Here is a 19911-nt window from a genome sequence, read left to right as displayed (position 1 = left end):
TTCAGGATAGGATAATTATTATCTGTGGCATTAATACTTGCTTGCTTGTATTACGTTTTTATTTACTTTTGGTGTTGTTATAATGTGTTATGCTTAAATTTATGAATAAATAAATAATATAATATAAAATGAATTGTTTATTTTGTGATATTTATAGTTAGTTTGATTTGATTTTTTATTTTCTGTCTATGCATGGATTTGTTCTGACTTTTTGTTTTGCTTTCTCCTTTTCTTGTATCTGTATTTTTGTTTTGTTCTTTTTTGAATAGTGTGTTATGTTTATAACAGAACAAAATCTCATCTAATCAAATCCTGTTTTGAATGTATTTTATATTTTAATTATTAAATAGCAATCTTTTTTAATTCACTGAGAAGCTAACATTTATGTTAATAATAATTAATAAACAAATTTCCATCGTGGTTGCAAGAAAGTTATAGACCATATTACAGTAACATTATCATGATTTATCAAATTCCATTTGCAATAAAATGAAAAAAAGTGTTACTGAAGTCATGTCTGCCAAAATTACATTTACAAATGAAAAAAAATGAAAAAAAAGAATGAAATTAAAGTTTTATCCAACATGCACTTAAAATGTAATCTACATTTATGAATTAAACCACATGTAACTTTAAAAAAAAGTCATTTATTTAGCTGGGCATGATGCAATGAAACATGTTTGCTACCAAATATAAAATTAAATGCATGTTTATTAGGAAATTAAAAATATAAAAATAAAATAAAAACATAAAAATAGCATTATATGCAGTGATTGTAACATATTTCCTGTTAACAATATAACAGTGTTGACCCCGTGTCAGGGGTGTAACTTTGGCCATACGAGTGGATTTTACATAGTGATACGGTATTTTCTGAAGTCTGAGATGGAGCATCAGATCCAGTGTCAGTTAAAGTGAGTGGATGGAAGTCTTAAATCCACACTGTCGCACAGAGCACAGTTAGTCATGGTTCAAGATGCATTACTGCAACACAAACACAAATAGAGTAGGAACAGATGCAGTGACAGCAGATCACTGTTCACCTGTCCTGCTGCAGTAGTCAAGTGAAGTCACGTGTGTTTCCAAACGCTGCAGTCATCCTGTTGACACACCTCTCTGTAGTTCACCTTTTAAAGTTGATGTTTGCTTCAACTAGAATGAGAAACAAAAGTATTAGAGCAGGGTCATATAGATGCATAATGCAAAGGTTGATGTGGTGATGTCAAAGCATGAACACAGTGAGCACAACAAGTGGGTACAGGTGCTTTGTTTAGACTTATGGTTTGGACTAACTTGCAGAGAAAAACTTGGACCAGTTAATCAAGATACCTGAGTAATCTTGCTTTTTTTATTAGGCACACTAGCAGCATTGCTCTATGCATGGTAATGTCAGAATGAAATATTTCATATCTGGATGTATTGCCATACAATTTTGTACAGACATTCGTGGCCCAAAAATGATGAATCATTCTAACTTTGGTGTTACCCTGTCTGTTCCTATGCATGCTAACAAGCTAAACTAAGATGGTGAACATGGTTTGTGATGTGGCTAAATTGAGACATGTTCAACTTGGGGGAAAGAAAAGTATAATGTGGAAAATAAGATCTTTTATGGGTTGAGAATTTCCATCCATCCTATCATATCATCACTGGACAGACCCCAAAAAAATGCATGTTTCACATGACAGGAATGACTAATTTGTGCTAGCGTGTGTGTATATCAGAAAGCATATCTGTGCACTGTACATTGTTGACACATTGGCAGAATTTTCAAGCCTTGCTTACTGGTATAATCCTGCGGTGACATGGGCCTGGACAGGACTTGTCTGAGGGCGTCCAGCCACTCTCTCTGCTCCCTCTCCTGCTCGCACATGAAGACAAATTGTCGCTCGGGCGTCCCCACCATAACACCACACTTCCACCTGTTTCCCCGAGAATGCTTTGGGACACACTCCTTCACAGAGTAACCTTTGTTTGTGGGGCCGATGAAAATGACCCCTAACTCCTCTGCATCCTACTTTGACAATAATGACACACATTCAAACAGAATGGTGGGTAAAGTTCTTGACAAACATCCTCACAGCAATGCAAAGCATGAAAAGTCCATACCAGCTGGCCTTTGAAGTAGAACAACTTCCTGTTTTGAGAGTCCAAAATAAACCACCTCTTTTTGAATGGCTCCTTTTGCTGTTAAACAAAAACATATTAAATGTAAACACTTCACATGAACAATTACAATATAAATAAAAAAATGTTGCCCCATTTTTCTATCTCTTTCTATCATATTAATCCATTCTTACAAAAAATGTATGTGTGTGTGTGTGTGTGTGTGTGTGTGTGCGCACACGCATTTGAGTATGTAAGAGGAACAGAAACACACTTTCAAATGGGCTACTACTGTCACAAACAGCGCCTTTCTCGATTCATACGTAAGTCAAAGCAGCAGTTGAGTACTGACAAATAAGTACAAATAAGTCGCATAAGAACATGTATCTGTACCTGTATATGTTAATGACTTACCGATGGCCCTGTCTTTTCCATGTATCCCTCTTTGATGTAGTTTCTTGTTATCTTTGGTATTAGCTGACAAAGAGGCGTAAAGGAACACGTTTAAAACATAAAAGCGAAAAGAGGCAAGTTTCTATTATTATTGCGTTTGACTGCTGAAAGTTAAAGTTCACTACATTAACTGGGAATAAACTGAAATATGTCTTTAAGTATTTAGAGTGCATTTCAAATTCATCAACATCTAGGAGACATTTTGTCAGTTTATTCGGTTTTGAGAAGGTTTGATGCCTACTTCTTCATCGCTTCCAGTTGGGTACGCTGTCTTCAAGTACGCATAGCGAGCAGCACGAATGGCATTGTACCATGTCACTATTTCCTAGAGTAGAAGAAGAGACTTTGAGCTTCATGACAATCAATATATGTATATGTATATATATATATATATATATATATATATATATATATATATATATATATCATCTAAAGTATAAATAACAGTAACCAGCAAATATATATATAAAACTTTAGATTTAGACCTGCAGGGGCTGAAACTACAACCGATCAATGCTCCGGTCAGTTTTGTAATAGTATGACTTAGTCGCAGCTAGTACAATACAAAGAAATGTTTGCTGTAACACATAAAGGTGAAAAAGAGATATTTTGCTTACATTTTTTTGACGAGTTAGATATGAAGATCAGTACTACTCTCATGTCTCTGCATTGAAGCCAGGAAGCAATGAGCTTAGTTTAGTTAACGAATGGAAGCAGGGGGAATCAGCAGGCCTTCTGTCCAGAGTTTAAAAATGTGCCTACTAGCACCTCTAAAGCTCCGAAATAGTTAAAGCACGTAACTATACCGACATAGCAATTAATGCTGGTTACTGTTATTTATACTTTAGATGATCATGCGCTCCCACCTCCGGACTCTCGTGATAAACATAGAGGTTCCTGGTGTGATCGTCTGCTTGGTAACTGATCTGCAGCCCATGAGGATGACCAATCTTCTCTGGTTGAAAGGTGGCGTTTAGGTCTTTGACGGAGATTACAGCTTTAGGGCCTTTGGACTCCTGGATCACACATTTATAAATGTGCACATTAGAGTTTTTAGAAATTTCACAACAACTGGATTAAATTAGCACGGGGCTGTTTGTACACTAATGTTTAGCTCCAATGGCTCAAGTGATGGCAGTGTCGGTCAGCCAGTCCACCACTCTGGTCTGGACTGAAATAACTCAAAAACGTCTGGATGGATTGCCATAAAATTGGGTGCAGACATTCAATGCCCCAAATGATGAATTGTAATAACTTTGATCCCCTGACCTTTCCTCTAGCACCATCATCAGGTCAAAATTGTAGGTTGTCCAGTACTTTGGTTTATGACCAAATACTTGCAAAACTAATGACACTCCTATCAACTGTTCTTGTTTAGTGCTAATTAGCAAATATCAGTTTGCTAACACTGAGATGGTGAGCATGGTAAACATTGGATCCCCTAAAAATCACCATGCTAGCATTGTCATTGTGAACATGTTTGCATGCTGACGTTAGCATTTAGCTTAAAGCACCACGGTGCCTCACCGTAAATAAAGGAGGAAAGAGATCCAGTCAAATCAATGCTCATGCTTTTACATTATACATATACTGTAAGAAATATTGATATCAACTCCACATCTTGTAGTAATAAAGAATTTAAATGGTTTAAGTGATGTCATACAGTCCAGTTCAACTGTGTCAGAGCTGCAGGAAACTCACATTTTCCTTGTTATAGTAAGTAAGGGTAAATTCTCTCTCTGACAGTACAAACTTCCTCTTCAGAAACTGTGTGTTCTCTTTTCCTTTCTTCCACAGCATCCCTTCATAGAAACCTGGTATCAAAACCAAGAAAACATACTGAGTCACAGGTGATTCAATACACACCGGTCTTACTAAAAGTAAATACGTTTTGTAACGTAATGTTTTGCAAGGAGTAACAATTTGGCCAGCTTTCACTTCCTGGCTATTATTGTTAACAGGTTTTTCTTGCACAGTTCTGCATATGTATGAGGAACCACATTGTCCAGCTTTACACCAACATAATGCTAGGTGATAGATATATAATGATGTTAGATGTATGTTCTACAGTAGAGATGTGTGTTAGAAAACAATGAAAACATCACCTGTGGTGTATGAAAGTGGTGGATACTTAGTTTCTCCTGTAAATTCTGTCCTTTCATATTTAGCCCGAATCCACTGCTCTCTTAAGACACTGAGATTCAAAGGGAAAAATAAAAATATTCTTAGACAGTTCTACAGAAAGACAACATTAGCTGCCGTATAAGGACAAGAACATGGTTCATTAAGCTTTGATCTAGCGGCAGAAATTCATCTGTTTTTCACTTCTACAGTCAGTAGTTGCACTTCTCTCTATTTACTGAAGCATTGCCCTGTCAGCAGTTGGAACGAAATAATCAAATATTCCATCACAAAGACTGTTTTCTGAAGAAAGTCATCATCCTGGAAATTTACTTACACACAGTCATTTTCCTGGGGACGATAGTAGTATGCTGGAACAGCTTTTTCATACAAAGCTCTGGCCCTGGCGTTGCCATTGGATTTCATGAACTTCCCCGGGTCCCAAAATAAGACAAACATTAAGATTACACATGGGCACGACCATTTCATCCTTTCACCTGATGAACTAATACGTTATTGTAGCAATAATAACAGAGATGGAGACCATACCTCCACCAGCTCATCCTCCCAGAAGTCCAGCTTTATGGATTTGACCCGGCTGGACAGGCTGCGATGGATGCCAGAGCAGGTTAGACACACAAACACACCCAGCTTGTAGGATGCCCAGTCTGGATCTGAGGTGTGCAGAAGAAGTGGGATTCAAATTCAACATTTTGCACTCATGGTCATATTGTCCTGCTTGGGGCTTACAGTAGGGGCTACTGTATGACCCCCTGTTCCTCCCACTCTGTGTATTCTACAATGTAAACACATGCTGGAATATTAGTCTCATGTTTTGTGTCTTTGAAAAAAACTATAATTAAAAAAAATTAGGAATATGAACCATGAGAGTACAGTTTCACCTTAAAACTATATTTAATCACAGAGACCTTCATAGGGTTATAAAGGGCTTTTGTCATAGCAGTTGATATCATTCATCAGAGTGCATATTCCCATACAAAGTCTGACGGAAAACCTTGATAAATGTCAACGATAACTAAACTTTTCAATTGCAGCCTATAGGCTATTATTACAAAAATATGATAATTTAAGATGAGAAGCCTACATCTTATTTTTTTCTTGGCCATTAACACATTCTATGTAGGAGAGATTCTGATCAAATAAATGTAGGTTTACCACATATACTTAACAGTGGTTACCAGTGAACGGACTTGCTTACCAGGCGCTCCGCAGTCAGCGCACCGACTGTTGCCCGGCTGCTTCAATAGTTCCAATAACATCTTTTTGTTCCGCTCTGCCATTTCGGTGCAAAGTCACGGTCTCTTCTTAAACGACGACGAATCCCGCGGTCTAAACCAAACATGGTGGTCACATATTTTCACACATGGCGAAATGCAACTGACAAAAGGTCTGTGATGATGTCCATATAAAAACTGGAACTTGCGACAGAAAAGGTTTTGGATGTTGCGACACAATGCAGACGCGAAGCTCCCTCCTCCTCTGGTGCACGTCCAGCTCCACTGTCGGAAACAGCGAGCTGAGCTTCGGTCACTGGGTATTGTTGTTTAGAACATATACCTCTGTGCAGTACTCTCCCAAATACAGATGCGGAGAGGCGTTCATTCATGACTTCACGATTAAACTCACCAGAAACCAGTCGACCCACATACACGCAGCACGAACAAGCACTTCAGGTTATGTCAGCGTCACAAAACACCATCCATAAGTCAGTCACACTGAAATCAACTCGGGAATCAGGATATACACAGTGTTTTTGTATTTAAACAAATACATGGTGAGACAATTTCTTAATTTATTAAGTTGTTATAAACCTTTATTTGGTCCCAACAAAACCCACTGTGAATAATGTGTACAAAACTAATAAAACATCAAATTAAAAGAAAAAAACAAAAACAAATCACAATAATGAAAGTAAAGGGGATTTAGGGCTTACAAATATAGTGGAACTTTCTGTCAAAAGCTTTTATGAAGTACAACAAGATCCTGAGTGCATCAACAGTACTTTGTGTGGAGAATGAGAATTTACACACAGACTTTACAAATTCTATTTTACATATGCTCCTCAAAAGCAATTTCTACTATAAAAACACATTGTGAGACAAAAATCAAATTGATAAAAAAGAGGCTTCAATGTATAAAACCCTAACTGTACAACAACCACACACTCCAGAACAGCTCAATATTACAAAAATCATATAAAGTAGAAATCTTTAGTGCATTCTTTGAAAGCACCAAAAGATGTGCTAAAGCAGACAACATTTGAGGTTATTTAGCTGTGTGCCCTTCAGGTAAGAATACCTTTTCTGTATTCAGTGATTCAGTCATTTCCATCTTCCATATGGGGAAATTTCACCAGACAGTCCTTCGTTCACACACACCTCTGACCAGCTAGCCACCTCATCTCTGATGTACTGTATGTTGTTGCCCGACAATTCATCCATGTGTCACAATACAACCTGTAAATGTGCTCCTTCTCCCAATTTAATAACCCAAATGTATGGACCTTAAACTGCGACCACTTAAAGGGCAACATTTGTTCAAGGCTTCTGTATGATCACGAGGACACGTCCGATTCTCCTCTATGGTTCAAGGGAAGTCTTCAGCAAGGTGCTGCAGAATGCTCTTTTCAACACCCAGGTGGATTGCATCGAGGTAGTGCAGGAACCTGGAGGAGGAAAAAACAACTGAGTTTTCTGTGGACCCATTTTAACAGACACATTGAGTTTCATGCATGCGACATGTCTTGCATAAAATTACAATTCAGTTTACACTTTATATTACCCTTTCCTTTATTGTGTTATATATCTTTTTTGTGCATGTTACAGGTTTACAAAGTGAAAAAGTCCAAAGTCAACCCCAAAGGGATTTACCATCTCCAACAGAAAACACTGCACAAACCAGGCCAGCCTTTACTTCCGTGACGAAAGTTATAATGCTCGCCTAGCTGCTAGAGTGGCACTCCCTCACACTCTGCTTTTGACTGGCTTGTAGTCCTTACCTAGGTACTGTGCATGTGCGACTCCCAACAAAGATGGAACAGAAGTGAGATATCTCACTCTGTAGCTAAAATGGAGAGCTCAACACACAGGGTGAAAAGAGGAGCTGCAGCAATATGTAGTACAACAAAAATATGGTGTTTTTTGAAAATTAAACCTATTCTGATATAACCTCCAAATACAATTATGAACCTGAAAATGAGCATAATATGAGCACTTTAACACATTTATTTGTAGCCTGTCAGTTAAAAAAAAGGCTAACTATAGTTTCTACATGCTCACCTTCGTTTAACCTTGCCCTGCTCCTTTAGCTGCTCTGATCTGCAGATGGTGCGAAGGGCTGGCAAGTAGTCCAGAGCAGCTGCTGGTCTGTTGACCTGAGTACCAAACACTCCTCTGAACATCAGTCTCTCCATCACTTCTCTCCGCCGCTGGACCAGCCTGGAACATATCAATACACATTACCTTTCTTTGAACTGGTTCAAAGTCAAAGTCAAGTTTATTTCCATCCATAAAAATGGAAATGACAGTGCTCATACCCGCCTAATACAATACAATAAATACATAAATACAATACAAAATTTATAAAAATGTACGTTTAAAGTGCTTGTTGTGCTGTCTGATCACCTGAGGTATAAAAGTTCAACTGGTCAGGCAGAATAAGTTAATTAAGTGACCAATATAATGCAAAGAAAGACTAGTAAGACTCACTGTGGTTGACAGGGGCCGTCCTGAGTGAAGCTGTAACCTTCCTGATGAGCGGCTACAGGGAGGGCGAGTTCTGCTGCAGCCTCCTTTCCTAGCTCCCCTTCTAGTTGTTGGGTTTTGCTCCAGGCCTCCGCTACTGAAAACCGACACTTGTGGAAGCTCAGAGCCTCCACAGCAGCCGGGATCTCCAAGACGTGCTCTCCTCTCACCCAGCGGTCAGTCTCAACCCTTGACTCATCTGTCATCCCGTCTTTCACCACTGCACCGACCAGTGACATTCTTCTGTGATTGTCGTCCCCTTCTGAATGAACAAGTAAGGAGGAGTCCATGTATGACATATTGTCTAAAAAGTCAGCTATTGATTCTAGACACTGGGAGACTGGGAGACTTTTTACTCTCTCCTCAGGAGTTAGTGGCTTCCTCTTTACCGTCTCTGAAACTAAACTCTCTTTGACGTCCTCAGTAGCCTGAAGAGCGCCCTGTGGCTTGCAGAGAGACAGAAAACTGTCTTCTGAGTCAGAGTCCAGTCCATCCTGGTCAGGTATACTGTGCCGCTTCTTGTTCTTCCTCATTCTGCTGGACATTTTAACTGGACTGTTGTCGTCGGAGCAATCCGCTGACTCTGCCGTGTGCAATATCCTGGTATGGGATGGCAGCTCTTTTAGATTAACCCAAGGATGGTCCTGTGATGCAGAAACAGATTGCTCCGGTTTGCGGATAGAGGTAGTTAACTGTGTGAGTGGCAGAGGTAAGAGGGTCTCCATGTTGGAATAGAGCAGGTCCACTCCTCGTCGCTTGCTGTTTGTTAGCAGCTCCCAGCATAACGTCTCTTGCACCAGACTCTGGCTCTGTTGACAACACGTATCCGGTCAATAATATGTAAGTACAATAGGAAAAAAAAACACACAAAAATCATAAGGAGGTCATCGCATGGTGACATTGTTTCAGACCCTTACTGAAACACTGTTACATGTTCTTACTCTAAGCCTGTCTAAACAGTGTTACTGTAGATGGTAAATGAAGAGTTTACCCTGAGCAGGTCCCAAATGTCTCTCTCAGGTTCAACATTCAGCAGACCCAGCATGCTCTCTGTGCAGCCGGTGTCACAGGGAGGGAGAGCGGATGGGACAGTCACTCCACACACAGACATGCCTGCTGCCACTTCATCTGTCTCTGGCTTGAGTTCAGCTTTTAATGTGAATGAGAGGGGAGGGGGGTAATACTTAGTTTAAAAAGTGTAATTTATAATAACAACAACAATTTGTATTGCACTTTTCTTAACAGTTACAAAGTGCTTTAACAAAGGACATGAGAGAGAGTAATACAATGATACAGAAAGTTACAAATGACATGAAATAGAGTACAACAATTACACAGTAAAGTATAACAATTACACAGTGAAATGTAACAAATGACATGAGAGCGAATACAATACAATTATACAGTAAAAAGTAAATAAATATAATGCTGTCTAGGGGAAATCATTAGTTTAAAATTTAAAAAAATGAAATACAGATGTTGCTGTGTGGATTGTGAACGGTAATTAATTCTACAATTTATGTACCATAGCAACAAATGCTAAATTCCCCTTGGTTGCCAGTCTAGACAAGAAAAAGAAAACTCTTCTTGCAGTTTCTAAAGTGTGTCCTTATACGTCTGGGCTTAGCAGATGTAACTCGGAGCTAATCGGTTTAACGCTTTGAGAGCCATTAATGTATTTTATTAACCGTATTCTGGAAACCAAATGAAGGGATGAGTGCGGAATATAGAGTTATAGTAATCCAGAGGGGATGAAATAAAAAAGGCATGAATAACTTTCTCCAGGTCAAAAGCAGAAATAGTTTGATTTAAAAAAAATGCTTATCAGTTATTGACATATACAAAACATTACATTTAAACATGAAGCAAAACCAAATTATCAACGTTATTATTCAACTTTTTTTTTTTTTTTTTTTTTAATGTGTCCTCCAACTCATCTCCTTACCATTTCTGCCAGTGCGTGTCAACGGTCTGGTAACGTGGCGGCCTCCTGTGCTGCAAGTCCAGAACTGCAGCTGCAGTAAACTCTGCCTGATGTCACATCCGTTGAGTCTGAGCAGAGAGCTGATGTCCATCAGGTCCGTCCTTGTGTCCTCTGTCAGACACAACAACCGCAGAAAGCTGCCAACATCCAACTGTACCAGGAAGAGAAGGACAACTGAAAATCTGACTGATGCACAAACATGTATTTTTGATAATTGATCTCCTTCACTTGATTTGCATCAAGCCACATTAAAACAACCCACACAGTCAATAAGATCTAAAAGTGAAATATTTATTAAAGAAAATAGTGGGAGGAGCGCCTTTGGTATCCTGGTATCCTTTCAAGTAAGGGAATAAAGTACATGGAAAGGAGGAAGAATTATGACTAATAAAGTTTTAAAAAACATGTCTAATTTACAGGGCAAGACATTAAAAATACACCAAGATGCGTATTGGCTTGAGCCTTTCTCAGGGCAGGGCGATACGCATTCTAAACATTTATGTTTAGAAATCGTCCACTCACCACTGACGGCGTTTGGAAATGGATCTCTTCGAAGTTTCCATCAAACATGGTGCTGAAGGCAGGATCTACAACACATGTAAGATTTGATTTAAACTCAAAGGAGCAGACATAAATACAATCTAACACAGACCAACTGTAAGACATTTGACCTTTCTCCTTCTACTCACCGCTGGTGGTCATGATGACTGGCCTCTTTGTAGTGGTCATAAATGTCTTGATGGCAGCTAGAAACCCCGAGTCATCGTCAAAAATAACATCCACTTCTTCAAACAGTATAAGCGAGGTGGCTGTCTTCTTGCTTGGTTCTTCATTGTTCTTTTCTTTATAGGTGGTAGATATTGGTGATTTTACATCAGGGTCTTTATGCGTATTGGCACATTCTTTTGCTTTTATGACTTTCTTGGAAGAAGCTATACAAAGAGATGGGGCAGAGAGAGAAAAATAGCAATGTATTTACTATTTAAGTCCTAATTAAAACTTTTCTCATCATATAGGAAAACATCTAAGTAAACAATTGGCACATTGAACTTAGAATTTACCGGTTTGTTCATTCTTCTTAGCGTTAGGTGTCTCCTTGGTGGTGGGTCGACCCATTTTGAAGAAGTTAGCTAAAGAGGTGGGAGCCAGGCCTCCTCTTTTAGCACCTCTTGGAGACTGGGGGTGTTTCCTGGGAGAGGAAACAACCCTACGAGGAGAGTTAACCTTTCCTGGAAGATGAAGAAAACAATGAATCAATTTCCAACAGCATGTGCTCATCTTGTAATGTCCTGCTGTATACAAATCAAACCACATACAAAATATGCATAAAAACAGATCCTCTTACAAGCCAGCAACTCATTAGAAACAAACTATATAGTGCTATAAATGTAATCTCTGTACATACTGGGCGAGGATCCAGGCTTTAGAGTGCCAGCACTGCTGCTTGGGCCGTAACTGTTGAAGTAGGTGGGTTTGTTGGCGTTGACACCCTGACTGTCCACCTGGTGTGACTGAGTGGCTTCCTTTAGCTGAGACAGAATTAGACGGCCACTCCGCTGAGATGAAGCATTCACCTCAAATACCTGGGAAGACCATAGGGAAGTTAGGAAATGAAGATGCTAATTCCTACGCACATATCAGTTATGTACCTTGAAGCTTTTGTACCTTAAAGCCCAGCTCCTGGGCACAAGCATAGACTGCTGCAGTCTTTCCTACTCCAGTGGGCCCTGTGATAAGCATTGTATTACACATGTCCTCTCCATCCTGGAAGTCTTCTTCTCCGCAGTCCCAGTCTGAGTCTGGACACAAAGACCATCATGCAGTCAACACAAACCTGCATCAAGCCCACAGAAGAAGTTATGAAGAGAAAAATAGAGCTCTCTAATCTCCCACCATTGCTGCCTTCCTCTTGCTTCTTGTCTTTCTGCTTTTTTCTCTCTTCTCGGTCTGTACGGAGTTTCCATTCCTTAAGCCAGCTGTACAAAAAAAAATACAATACAATTGATACAATGTCAGTGGTCTCAAGCCCATGGGTGATACAATTTAAGAGGTAAAGTATAAAGCAAATACAGCAGCTTCTGTTTTTACAAAAAACAGGACTGTAGGTGCAGTGAAATTAAGCAGTTTTAGTTCCTCACCTGTGCAGCCTCCTCACTGAGGCAGTGTTGCCTATGATGTCGCTGGAGTGCTGGGGCTGATATTTGTCTGTCCATAACACGTCCTCCTTCACCACATCTGTAGAACAAACCATTTGCCACATTACTTACAACAGCCAATCAATTCTGCAGACACTATATTAATTTGGCAAACATGTTAACACTGACTATGTTTACATGCACATAATATTCCGGGTTTTGCCCTTATTCCAAAAAAGACAATACTCTGACTAAGCTGTTTAAATGGCTAATGAAAGTAAATAGTCTAATATTCCGGTTTACATGCAGCTGTCCAAAACAGGATTTTTTTCCACCGATGGCAAACACAGTGCCCCTCTTTCATTCCTTCAACCACCTTCTAAAAAAAGTCAGCGTTGCGATGTTTGCGCATATCCAAAAACCTGTTGGTATCCAAGTTTTTCATAATGTTTAAAAGTAGCTGTGTTTCTTTTCTTTTGAGCATGCATCCCTACCGCACCTGGACTCACTTGAACTATTGGCTGGTTGGTTTGTGTACAACCATAGCAACACACAGAGCTGACCGTAAGCCGTAAACCGGCCTTAAACTCTTGCAAAATGCGGTAAAACCCCCGACTGAGATGCATATTCTGAATGCGCTGTATACATGTCCTAAGAATGCCTCTAAACCATGAATAATTTCGGCATATCCCACGTATTCATTGGAAAATACTAAATTCGGAAAAAGGCCTTATTCGGAATATGCTGTTTACATGACCTTAATAAAATACTGAATATTGTCATATTCAGAATAATAGTAGAATATTAGTGTGCATGTGTTTTCCTCTTGTGGTTTTTAAAAATAATTATACATTGTTGTGGTGGAGTCAATGGCCGGAGCTCTATTTTTTTTTTTTAACTACTCCAAGCATTAAACCCTTACTTCTTAAAGTTTGCCCACACACTATAAAGTATTGTTTACTGATCCCAAAGTTCATATAGTTGTAATAAAAAATGGGTGATTCAGACCATAAAATGTGATACCTCACCTTTTTTTCCAGGGTTCTCTCCCAAAAGCAAGTCATCAATCACAACCACAGAGTCATCTTCAGATTGGATGGGAGCGGTTTTGACTGAAGGCTTGGCTTTCTCATCAGCCCCGTCCTCTGGCCTTGATCTCCGAGCTCGTCTCGAACGGCCCCCCCTTTTTGTTGGCTCAGGCTCGGAATTGTTAACTTCTGCACAGTTGGCCCGTTGCTTCTTAGCCAGCTTCACTGTCATTTCCCCCTCATCGTCCATCCTCTTCCTCTTCCCTCCTCCTGGTTCAGCTGGCAGTGATGTGCTTGTGACTCTGGTTAGAGCCTCTGGTTCTATCAAGTAACATGCAATGAATGTTGAAAATCATTTGGATTAATGCTCTAATGTGGTCTCTATTTTTGGCTGGTTTGTAAAACATTAAAGCAACACTATGTAACTCTTCCCTCTTTGATCCCCCTACAGGTTGTTTGTAGTTCCAATGAGACAACCTGTAGGGGGGCCAAAGTGGGAAAAGTTACATAGTGTTGCTTTAACTGATTAAAATACTGCCCAAATATTTGTGCTTTCAGGGGACAATGGATAAGTTAGAAATTCATGAGCACTTGTGCAAATCCTTTTCATGTAGATGCCAGTAAATAAATATAGGATAAATACTGAAATTGAGTTTAAGCTTAATAGCATCTTAAAATAAACTCTCTACTTTTTCTCTAATCCAACTGACCTGAGGCTATGCAGTGCTGCTGGTGGTCAGTGTGTATCTTTAGGAAGCGAGTGATGAACATCTGAACGGGGAAGGTTGGGTTAGAGGTGCTGACCTCCTCCATTAGAAGCCGACGAACACTTTCAGAGATCTCAGGCCTCCAGCCAGAACCCTTCAAAAGAAAGCAATACTATTACTAAATTCTGTGTCTGCTGTTTAACCCCCCTGTAGCTCTGCAGGGGGACAAAATCCTTGTAACAAGATAAGATCCGTTTTTGATCATTTATACAACAAATTGCACAGAAATAAGCATTTAAGTGTTTTAAGTAGTCTCTCTCTTTATAAGCCTTTTTAAATACAACATAGCTATACTGGCAGACAGGTAGCAGCTATAAACTAGACAAATGTGTTCTGAGATAACGATCCTGCTAAACACGTAATTAAATCATTACCTTCATCATTACAATCATTTCAACATACCCGTTCACAAATGGCTCTACAGGCTGGTTCTGTCTTCACACAAAAGGAGCCACTAACGGATGGAAGTGAGTTGGATGTTTGGCACCAAAGCTCTTTCAGATGACACAATAATGAAGACTCAGGCCACCGTAGACTCCAAAGAGGGCAATCTGTCAGTACACAACAAAAACAAGTTTTACTTGTCCTTCTTGATACATCTGTACCTACTAGTCCTCAAAATAAGAAAAATAATAAGAAAAAAACATTAAAAAATGAATTAGAAAAAAAACTTTATTTTATATTATTTAATTTTTTACATTATTTAACTAAACTTTTAATTTCATTTTAAACTGCAGGGTAGCTTGTGAATTTGCACCAAGGTTCAATAAAGTTTTATCTTAAACTATAATAATAAATAATAATCTATTTGTTGATTATGTTTTGTATTATTAATCTGAACATGCAAAGTAAAGTTACCAAATAAATGTAGTGAAGTAAAAAGTAATATATTTTCCTCTGAACTATAGTGGAATAAAAGTATTACGTTTTCACTACTGTCAAATGAAAATTAAATGTACATTTATATGAAGGAACAGCTTACCATTTGATGGTTGCTTCATGTGAATAACTGGTTGAAAGGAGGAACAGGAGAGAGAGTAGGCCTCCTTTGTGGCAGCGGTCTTGGCTATCTGTTTCCTAAAGGAATCGGGAAGGCCACTCTTCAAGAACTCTCTGCGTGCCCTGAACTGCTCATCGTCCTGAGAGTTTTCAGAGCAGCTCTCATCAAAGATGGAAACCACCACAGACACCTTCTTCTCTTGGCCCAGCGAAGCCCCTTTGGAGCCTGTGAGAAAGAACACAGCACCATTAGATGAGATTTCAACCAAATGCTAAACAGTAAATTATATTATATTTATTATTATTATTATTATTATAATTTAGAGTGGGAAAGACTACCTGGGACAGCTTTGGTCTCTTGGCCAACAGATTTGGCTTTTCCCAGAACTTCATTTAGACTGCGTAAAGGCTTCTGGGCTTTACTCTTTCCTGGTGCCGTCTGAGGAGTAGCAGTCTGGTGCTCCTCCAGGCAGATGACAGAGTCCTGAAAAAAAAAAAGCATGAGAAAAAGAGATGGAAAAGAAACTGAGTTATTTCACAAATTAGGTTTTTGCCTTAATTTTTGTGTTGCATTGTGAAAGTGCCCGATTGTGCCTTTGTTGAAATCATCATCAGTGCTTATGTTGAGCTCATTAGGGTTGACAACAAAGGGTCGTTTCTGTTGTACTGCTGCAACACCTTCTCTGTGAGTTTGGTACACTTTTGTTATTTTCACAAGACGGACCACTGAGAAAATAAGTGAAAAACTGTCTACAGGTCTATAACAAGGTTGTGACCTTAATGTAACGTAACCATGTTATGTATGCATAAATGTACAAGACAACAGTTGCAAGATAATAAAAGATAGGAGAAAAGAATCATAGAACTTACACCAAATATGCTTTAGTCTATTGTGGGTGTTTTTTTTGTTGCTTAAATGTTTTATGGACAAATGTTTGACAAGCCAGAACAAATGGACTGGAGGACTTCCTGCCTCAGCTCATGCTCATTAAAAAACAATAAAAAAAGACATGCACATCCCCCCCTGAAATTAGTGATTCATCCATTGTGTTGGCCTTTAACTGTACCTCATCTTCACAGTAGCTCCTCTTGGTGGAGGCCTCAGTTCGTGACGAACGCCTTAAGGTGCCCTCATCCTTGACAGCAGTTTTTTTATTCTGCTGAATTGCTCTGGCTTTCTCCACCAACTTCTTTGCCCGACTCCTTTTTTTAGAGTCAGTTGATGTCTGAAAAAGTATTAGAGAGCATGTCATCAACATCATCAGCCCATAATTACGATGTTTAAACATATTGTCCCTTGTCAAGTCAGGACACCAATTCATTACATTCAGAATTTGTCCAATTTGTGAAAAATATAATACTTACTTTAGTAGCTAGAGAAGTGTTTACGCCACTTCCACTTTCAGCCTTGGTCGTGGCAACATTTCTATGGACTCTAGTGAATTTAATCCTTATGAATAAGAAAACATTGAATTAGAACATTAAACAAACATAAAAACCAACCATTACACATACATATGCATCCAAAATGCTTTTCAAAGTAATAGTATTAAATCATAACTTTTTGCATGTGTCACCTGATAGGACTTTCTTGTGGGTCAGGTGGGCACACCATCTCTGCTACAAAGACTCCGTGTTTGGACTTGCGTATCTTTGGGGTGGACATATTTGCAGGGATGTCATTAAGTAAAGCGGCATCGGCATCCTTCGACTTGAGTGTCCTGTTTTTTCTGATAGGGGTCGTTGAGGTGGCCTCCGGTGCTTGCCTCACTACGGTCTCTCTTCTGGACCTCCTTACTGTCGAGATGGAGGGAGTTGAGGTGTTGGGAGGCTTCTCTATTTTATTATCAACTTCAACAATTGGTGCCGCTGTTTCTTCCGCCGCAGCAGGTGGGGTGGTGACTGCCTCCTTTGCTTCTTTAGCTTTCATTCTGCCTTTTCTTGCTGGTTTCTTTTTAGCTATTTTGTTTTCACCAGAGGCAACAGGGACTTGCTCAACAGAGGGTGGGATTACGGTGTCCTCTTCAGCAACTTTGTCTGCATCATCCAAAGCCTTTTCTCCAGGATGCTTCTGCTTGCCCTGGGTCTTACCAGGCTTGGTTTTGGACCCTTCCAGACTAGGCTGTTTGAAGGCAGCCATGAACTGCTTCCTCTCTACCTCACTGCACTTAGGCATTGATTCACTCTCAAGCACAGCCAGTACTAGATCCTCCTCTTGAAGTACTACATTGGATTTACGCTTGACCGTAGAAGAGGTAGAAGGAAGTTGTTGATTGGCCTCTATTTGAGGAGATGATACTACCTCTGCAGGGCTCATTGCCCCTTTTCTCTTGTTGAAGATAGAAGCTAACTTCCCCCCCGTCTTGGCTTCTTCCTGTTTGCGTGAGACTACATGAACTTCTGCCTGAATGGTGACAGTTCGGGGTGAGACTCGAAAAGGTGACTCCACAGAACAAACATTTACTTCAGCTTTAGGGATGTCCAACTGGTCAATGTCCATTTCTTTTGCCTCGGTTGTGATTTTACTTTCATCTTCTTTGCCCTGTTCATCTTCCATGTCCTCTTCATCCCCACCCTGGCTCCGCACAAAATCTTCAAAGGAGATTGTGACTGTGCTGTTGTTTAACTGAGAGGCCTCATCCACATTAACCTCCATACTAACATCACACAAGGAGCTCTCTTGTTCTTTCTCCTCTGGTTCTGAATGCTTTGCTTTCCTAGAATTCCTTGCAACAGCTTTGATTCGTTTTGCTTCATCTTTTGAAAGTACAATCGGAGATAATTCAATGCTGTTCACTTCTGAATTAAGTTCGACACTGTTCCTACATTTGGAACCATCTTCTTCAGCCCACTCAACACTGTCAGTCTTAGTGGCATTCCTCTCTGATTTTCCCCCAGTGATACAAGCCTCAGTACTAAGCTGGGCCATCAGGGATGCTGTATTACTGCCAAAAACACCACAACTGCTGACTGCTTCGGAGTCTCCGCTATTACGTGGTTCCTCTACAATAAAGCAGCTCTCCTCCTCTGTGAAGCTTACGGTTTCAGCCTCCACAAGTTTTCTTACAGCTTTGCTGGCCTTTCTACTCCTTTTCTGAGATGGCTGTTTCACGGTTGCCTCTGGGCTGGTTTGTCTTTCTGCAAGCTGAGACGTCTGACAGTTCTCTTTTGACTGTTCGGGTGAGCTGGTTTTTTCTTTAGAGGATGGAGCCTTGCGGCTAAAGTAGTCCATGATGTTGTTGGAGCGTGGAGGTGAAAAGGGTTTCTCCACAGGCTTGGGCACAGGAGAAAAATAGTTTGTAATTGTCTTGACAACAGGACTGCCACCATCTTTGCGAGATTTCTTGCACGGCTGTAAAAGGATTGACAAAGTTCATCAATTATGAAAATGCATAATGAATAAAAACACTTCACAACAGCTACCGTGTATGCTATATATGGCCCAAATCAGTGTCATAGACAGACCTGCATGTCAAAGTCCTCAATGACAGATGCCATAGCCACAACACCAGCCATAATTTGAAGAGACCTAAAGCAAAAGGAAACATTGATTTGTACATGAGGAGCAGAGATAGTTGTATTATTATTCAAATATTAAATACCTCAATTCAATATATGACAAAAGTTTCATAACATTTACGTTATGCACAATTATAGTTTTCAATAACCTTTCATGCTTCAACACTTAAGTGAAAAACCACAACACTGAACAACAATGTATCTGAATGTTTTAAATACACAAATGTACTTTACAATTTAAAATGTATCAACAATATTTTACTTAAAACTAACCGCCAACTTATCTGACACTGTTGACAATGTAAACAGCACTGTAACGTTACATTACAACGATTATTGTGAAGCAGCATTAATACATGGTATGCAGAAAGTTAAGTTCTGGTGAAGCAAAGTCAGTATAAAAAATTATTATATACAGAATGTTTAATTAATTTAATATAGTGGTCATGGACAGCAACATAAAAATTGATATTATTCATGACATGGCGCCCTGTAACGTTAGCGCTTAACGTTACAATAGTTGGGCCAAATGACAGGCAACCAAAAAAAACAAAGGTCAAGGAAAACACTCACTGATAAAAATGGAACAGGTAACTTGCTGCAACTTCAGAGACTGTCTTCTTGCCTTTTCTTATTCACTTCACCGAGTGTGTAAATGACCATAGGCAAAGTTCATCGTGTGAGGCGGACAGCTGTACGTTGCCACCAGACATATACATTTCACTGTAAAACAACAAGCTAGCAGACTCCGGTAGATGTTACTCTCAAAGCAGCTCCGCTCCTCAACGGTCCCAAAAATGGTCCAAACATTTTCTTCATGTCAGCCACCAACATAGGAACGTAAAGTGACAAACGTTACACGGATATTTTCCAAATTGTTCCGAGCAGGAATTCAAAATATATGTTTCTTGACTGTATGTTGCTCTTTCAAAAACGCGCCAGACTAGCCGTGAATGAAGAGCGCCAAATATACGTGACCTTTGGCATGACCGAATTCCACCAATCACAGGAGAGAAAATGCCTCCGTCATCGCCG

The 19911-nt window shown here is 39.6% G+C and overlaps 2 protein-coding genes across 3 annotated transcripts; both read right to left on the bottom strand.

The window, feature by feature from the left end:
- Positions 1 to 546: 546 nt before the first annotated feature.
- Positions 547 to 6319, bottom strand: adap2 (ArfGAP with dual PH domains 2). 2 transcript variants are annotated; one of them, XM_039825051.1, is made up of 11 exons: positions 5900 to 6315; positions 5230 to 5354; positions 5018 to 5109; positions 4665 to 4753; positions 4261 to 4373; positions 3426 to 3575; positions 2801 to 2884; positions 2521 to 2583; positions 2110 to 2187; positions 1786 to 2014; positions 547 to 1152 (listed from the first exon to the last, which is right to left on the bottom strand). In XM_039825051.1, exons 1-11 carry the CDS (start codon positions 5979 to 5981, stop codon positions 1124 to 1126), a joined length of 1134 nt encoding a protein of 377 aa, XP_039680985.1. In that variant the 5' UTR covers positions 5982 to 6315; the 3' UTR covers positions 547 to 1123. The 2 variants fall into 2 exon arrangements, with proteins under 2 accessions (XP_039680985.1, XP_039680986.1); XM_039825052.1 differs by lacking the exon at positions 3426 to 3575 and having other exon boundaries at positions 5900 to 6319.
- Positions 6320 to 6434: 115 nt separating this feature from the next.
- Positions 6435 to 19888, bottom strand: atad5a (ATPase family AAA domain containing 5a). The gene is made up of 22 exons (XM_039825050.1): positions 19450 to 19888; positions 18823 to 18886; positions 16935 to 18709; positions 16723 to 16807; positions 16425 to 16583; positions 15697 to 15841; positions 15341 to 15583; positions 14761 to 14909; positions 14302 to 14452; positions 13592 to 13912; positions 12567 to 12663; positions 12322 to 12404; positions 12094 to 12227; positions 11834 to 12011; positions 11490 to 11657; positions 11118 to 11360; positions 10951 to 11015; positions 10390 to 10579; positions 9436 to 9593; positions 8409 to 9253; positions 7980 to 8138; positions 6435 to 7366 (listed from the first exon to the last, which is right to left on the bottom strand). The coding sequence occupies exons 2-22, from the start codon at positions 18871 to 18873 to the stop codon at positions 7288 to 7290; spliced, it is 5478 nt and encodes a 1825-aa protein (XP_039680984.1). The 5' UTR covers positions 18874 to 18886; positions 19450 to 19888; the 3' UTR covers positions 6435 to 7287.
- Between the last annotated feature and the right edge of the window lie 23 nt (positions 19889 to 19911).

Source organism: Perca fluviatilis, chromosome 15 (genome assembly GCF_010015445.1).
Source record: "Perca fluviatilis chromosome 15, GENO_Pfluv_1.0, whole genome shotgun sequence".
Lineage (NCBI taxonomy): Eukaryota > Metazoa > Chordata > Actinopteri > Perciformes > Percidae > Perca > Perca fluviatilis.
Note: the sequence above shows the minus strand (reverse complement) of the source record. Positions and strands in the feature narration are given on the sequence as shown.

What these genes read in the sequence shown, in the direction of transcription:
- adap2 (XM_039825051.1), bottom strand. Translation starts at nt 5,981, where the DNA reads ATGGCAGAGCGGAACAAAAAGATGTTATTGGAACTATTGAAGCAGCCG. An exon ending in CAACTGGAAGCGATGAAGAA is followed by an intron (nt 2,584 to 2,800) that starts GTAGGCATCAAA and finishes CCTCTTTGTCAG; the next exon opens with CTAATACCAAAGATAACAAG. An exon ending in TGGAAAAGACAGGGCCATCG is followed by an intron (nt 2,188 to 2,520) that starts GTAAGTCATTAA and finishes TTTGTTTAACAG; the next exon opens with CAAAAGGAGCCATTCAAAAA.
- atad5a (XM_039825050.1), bottom strand. Translation starts at nt 18,873, where the DNA reads ATGGCTGGTGTTGTGGCTATGGCATCTGTCATTGAGGACTTTGACATG. An exon ending in CCACAAGAAAGTCCTATCAG is followed by an intron (nt 16,808 to 16,934) that starts GTGACACATGCA and finishes CTTATTCATAAG; the next exon opens with GATTAAATTCACTAGAGTCC. An exon ending in GGAGCTACTGTGAAGATGAG is followed by an intron (nt 15,842 to 16,424) that starts GTACAGTTAAAG and finishes TTTTTTTTTCAG; the next exon opens with GACTCTGTCATCTGCCTGGA.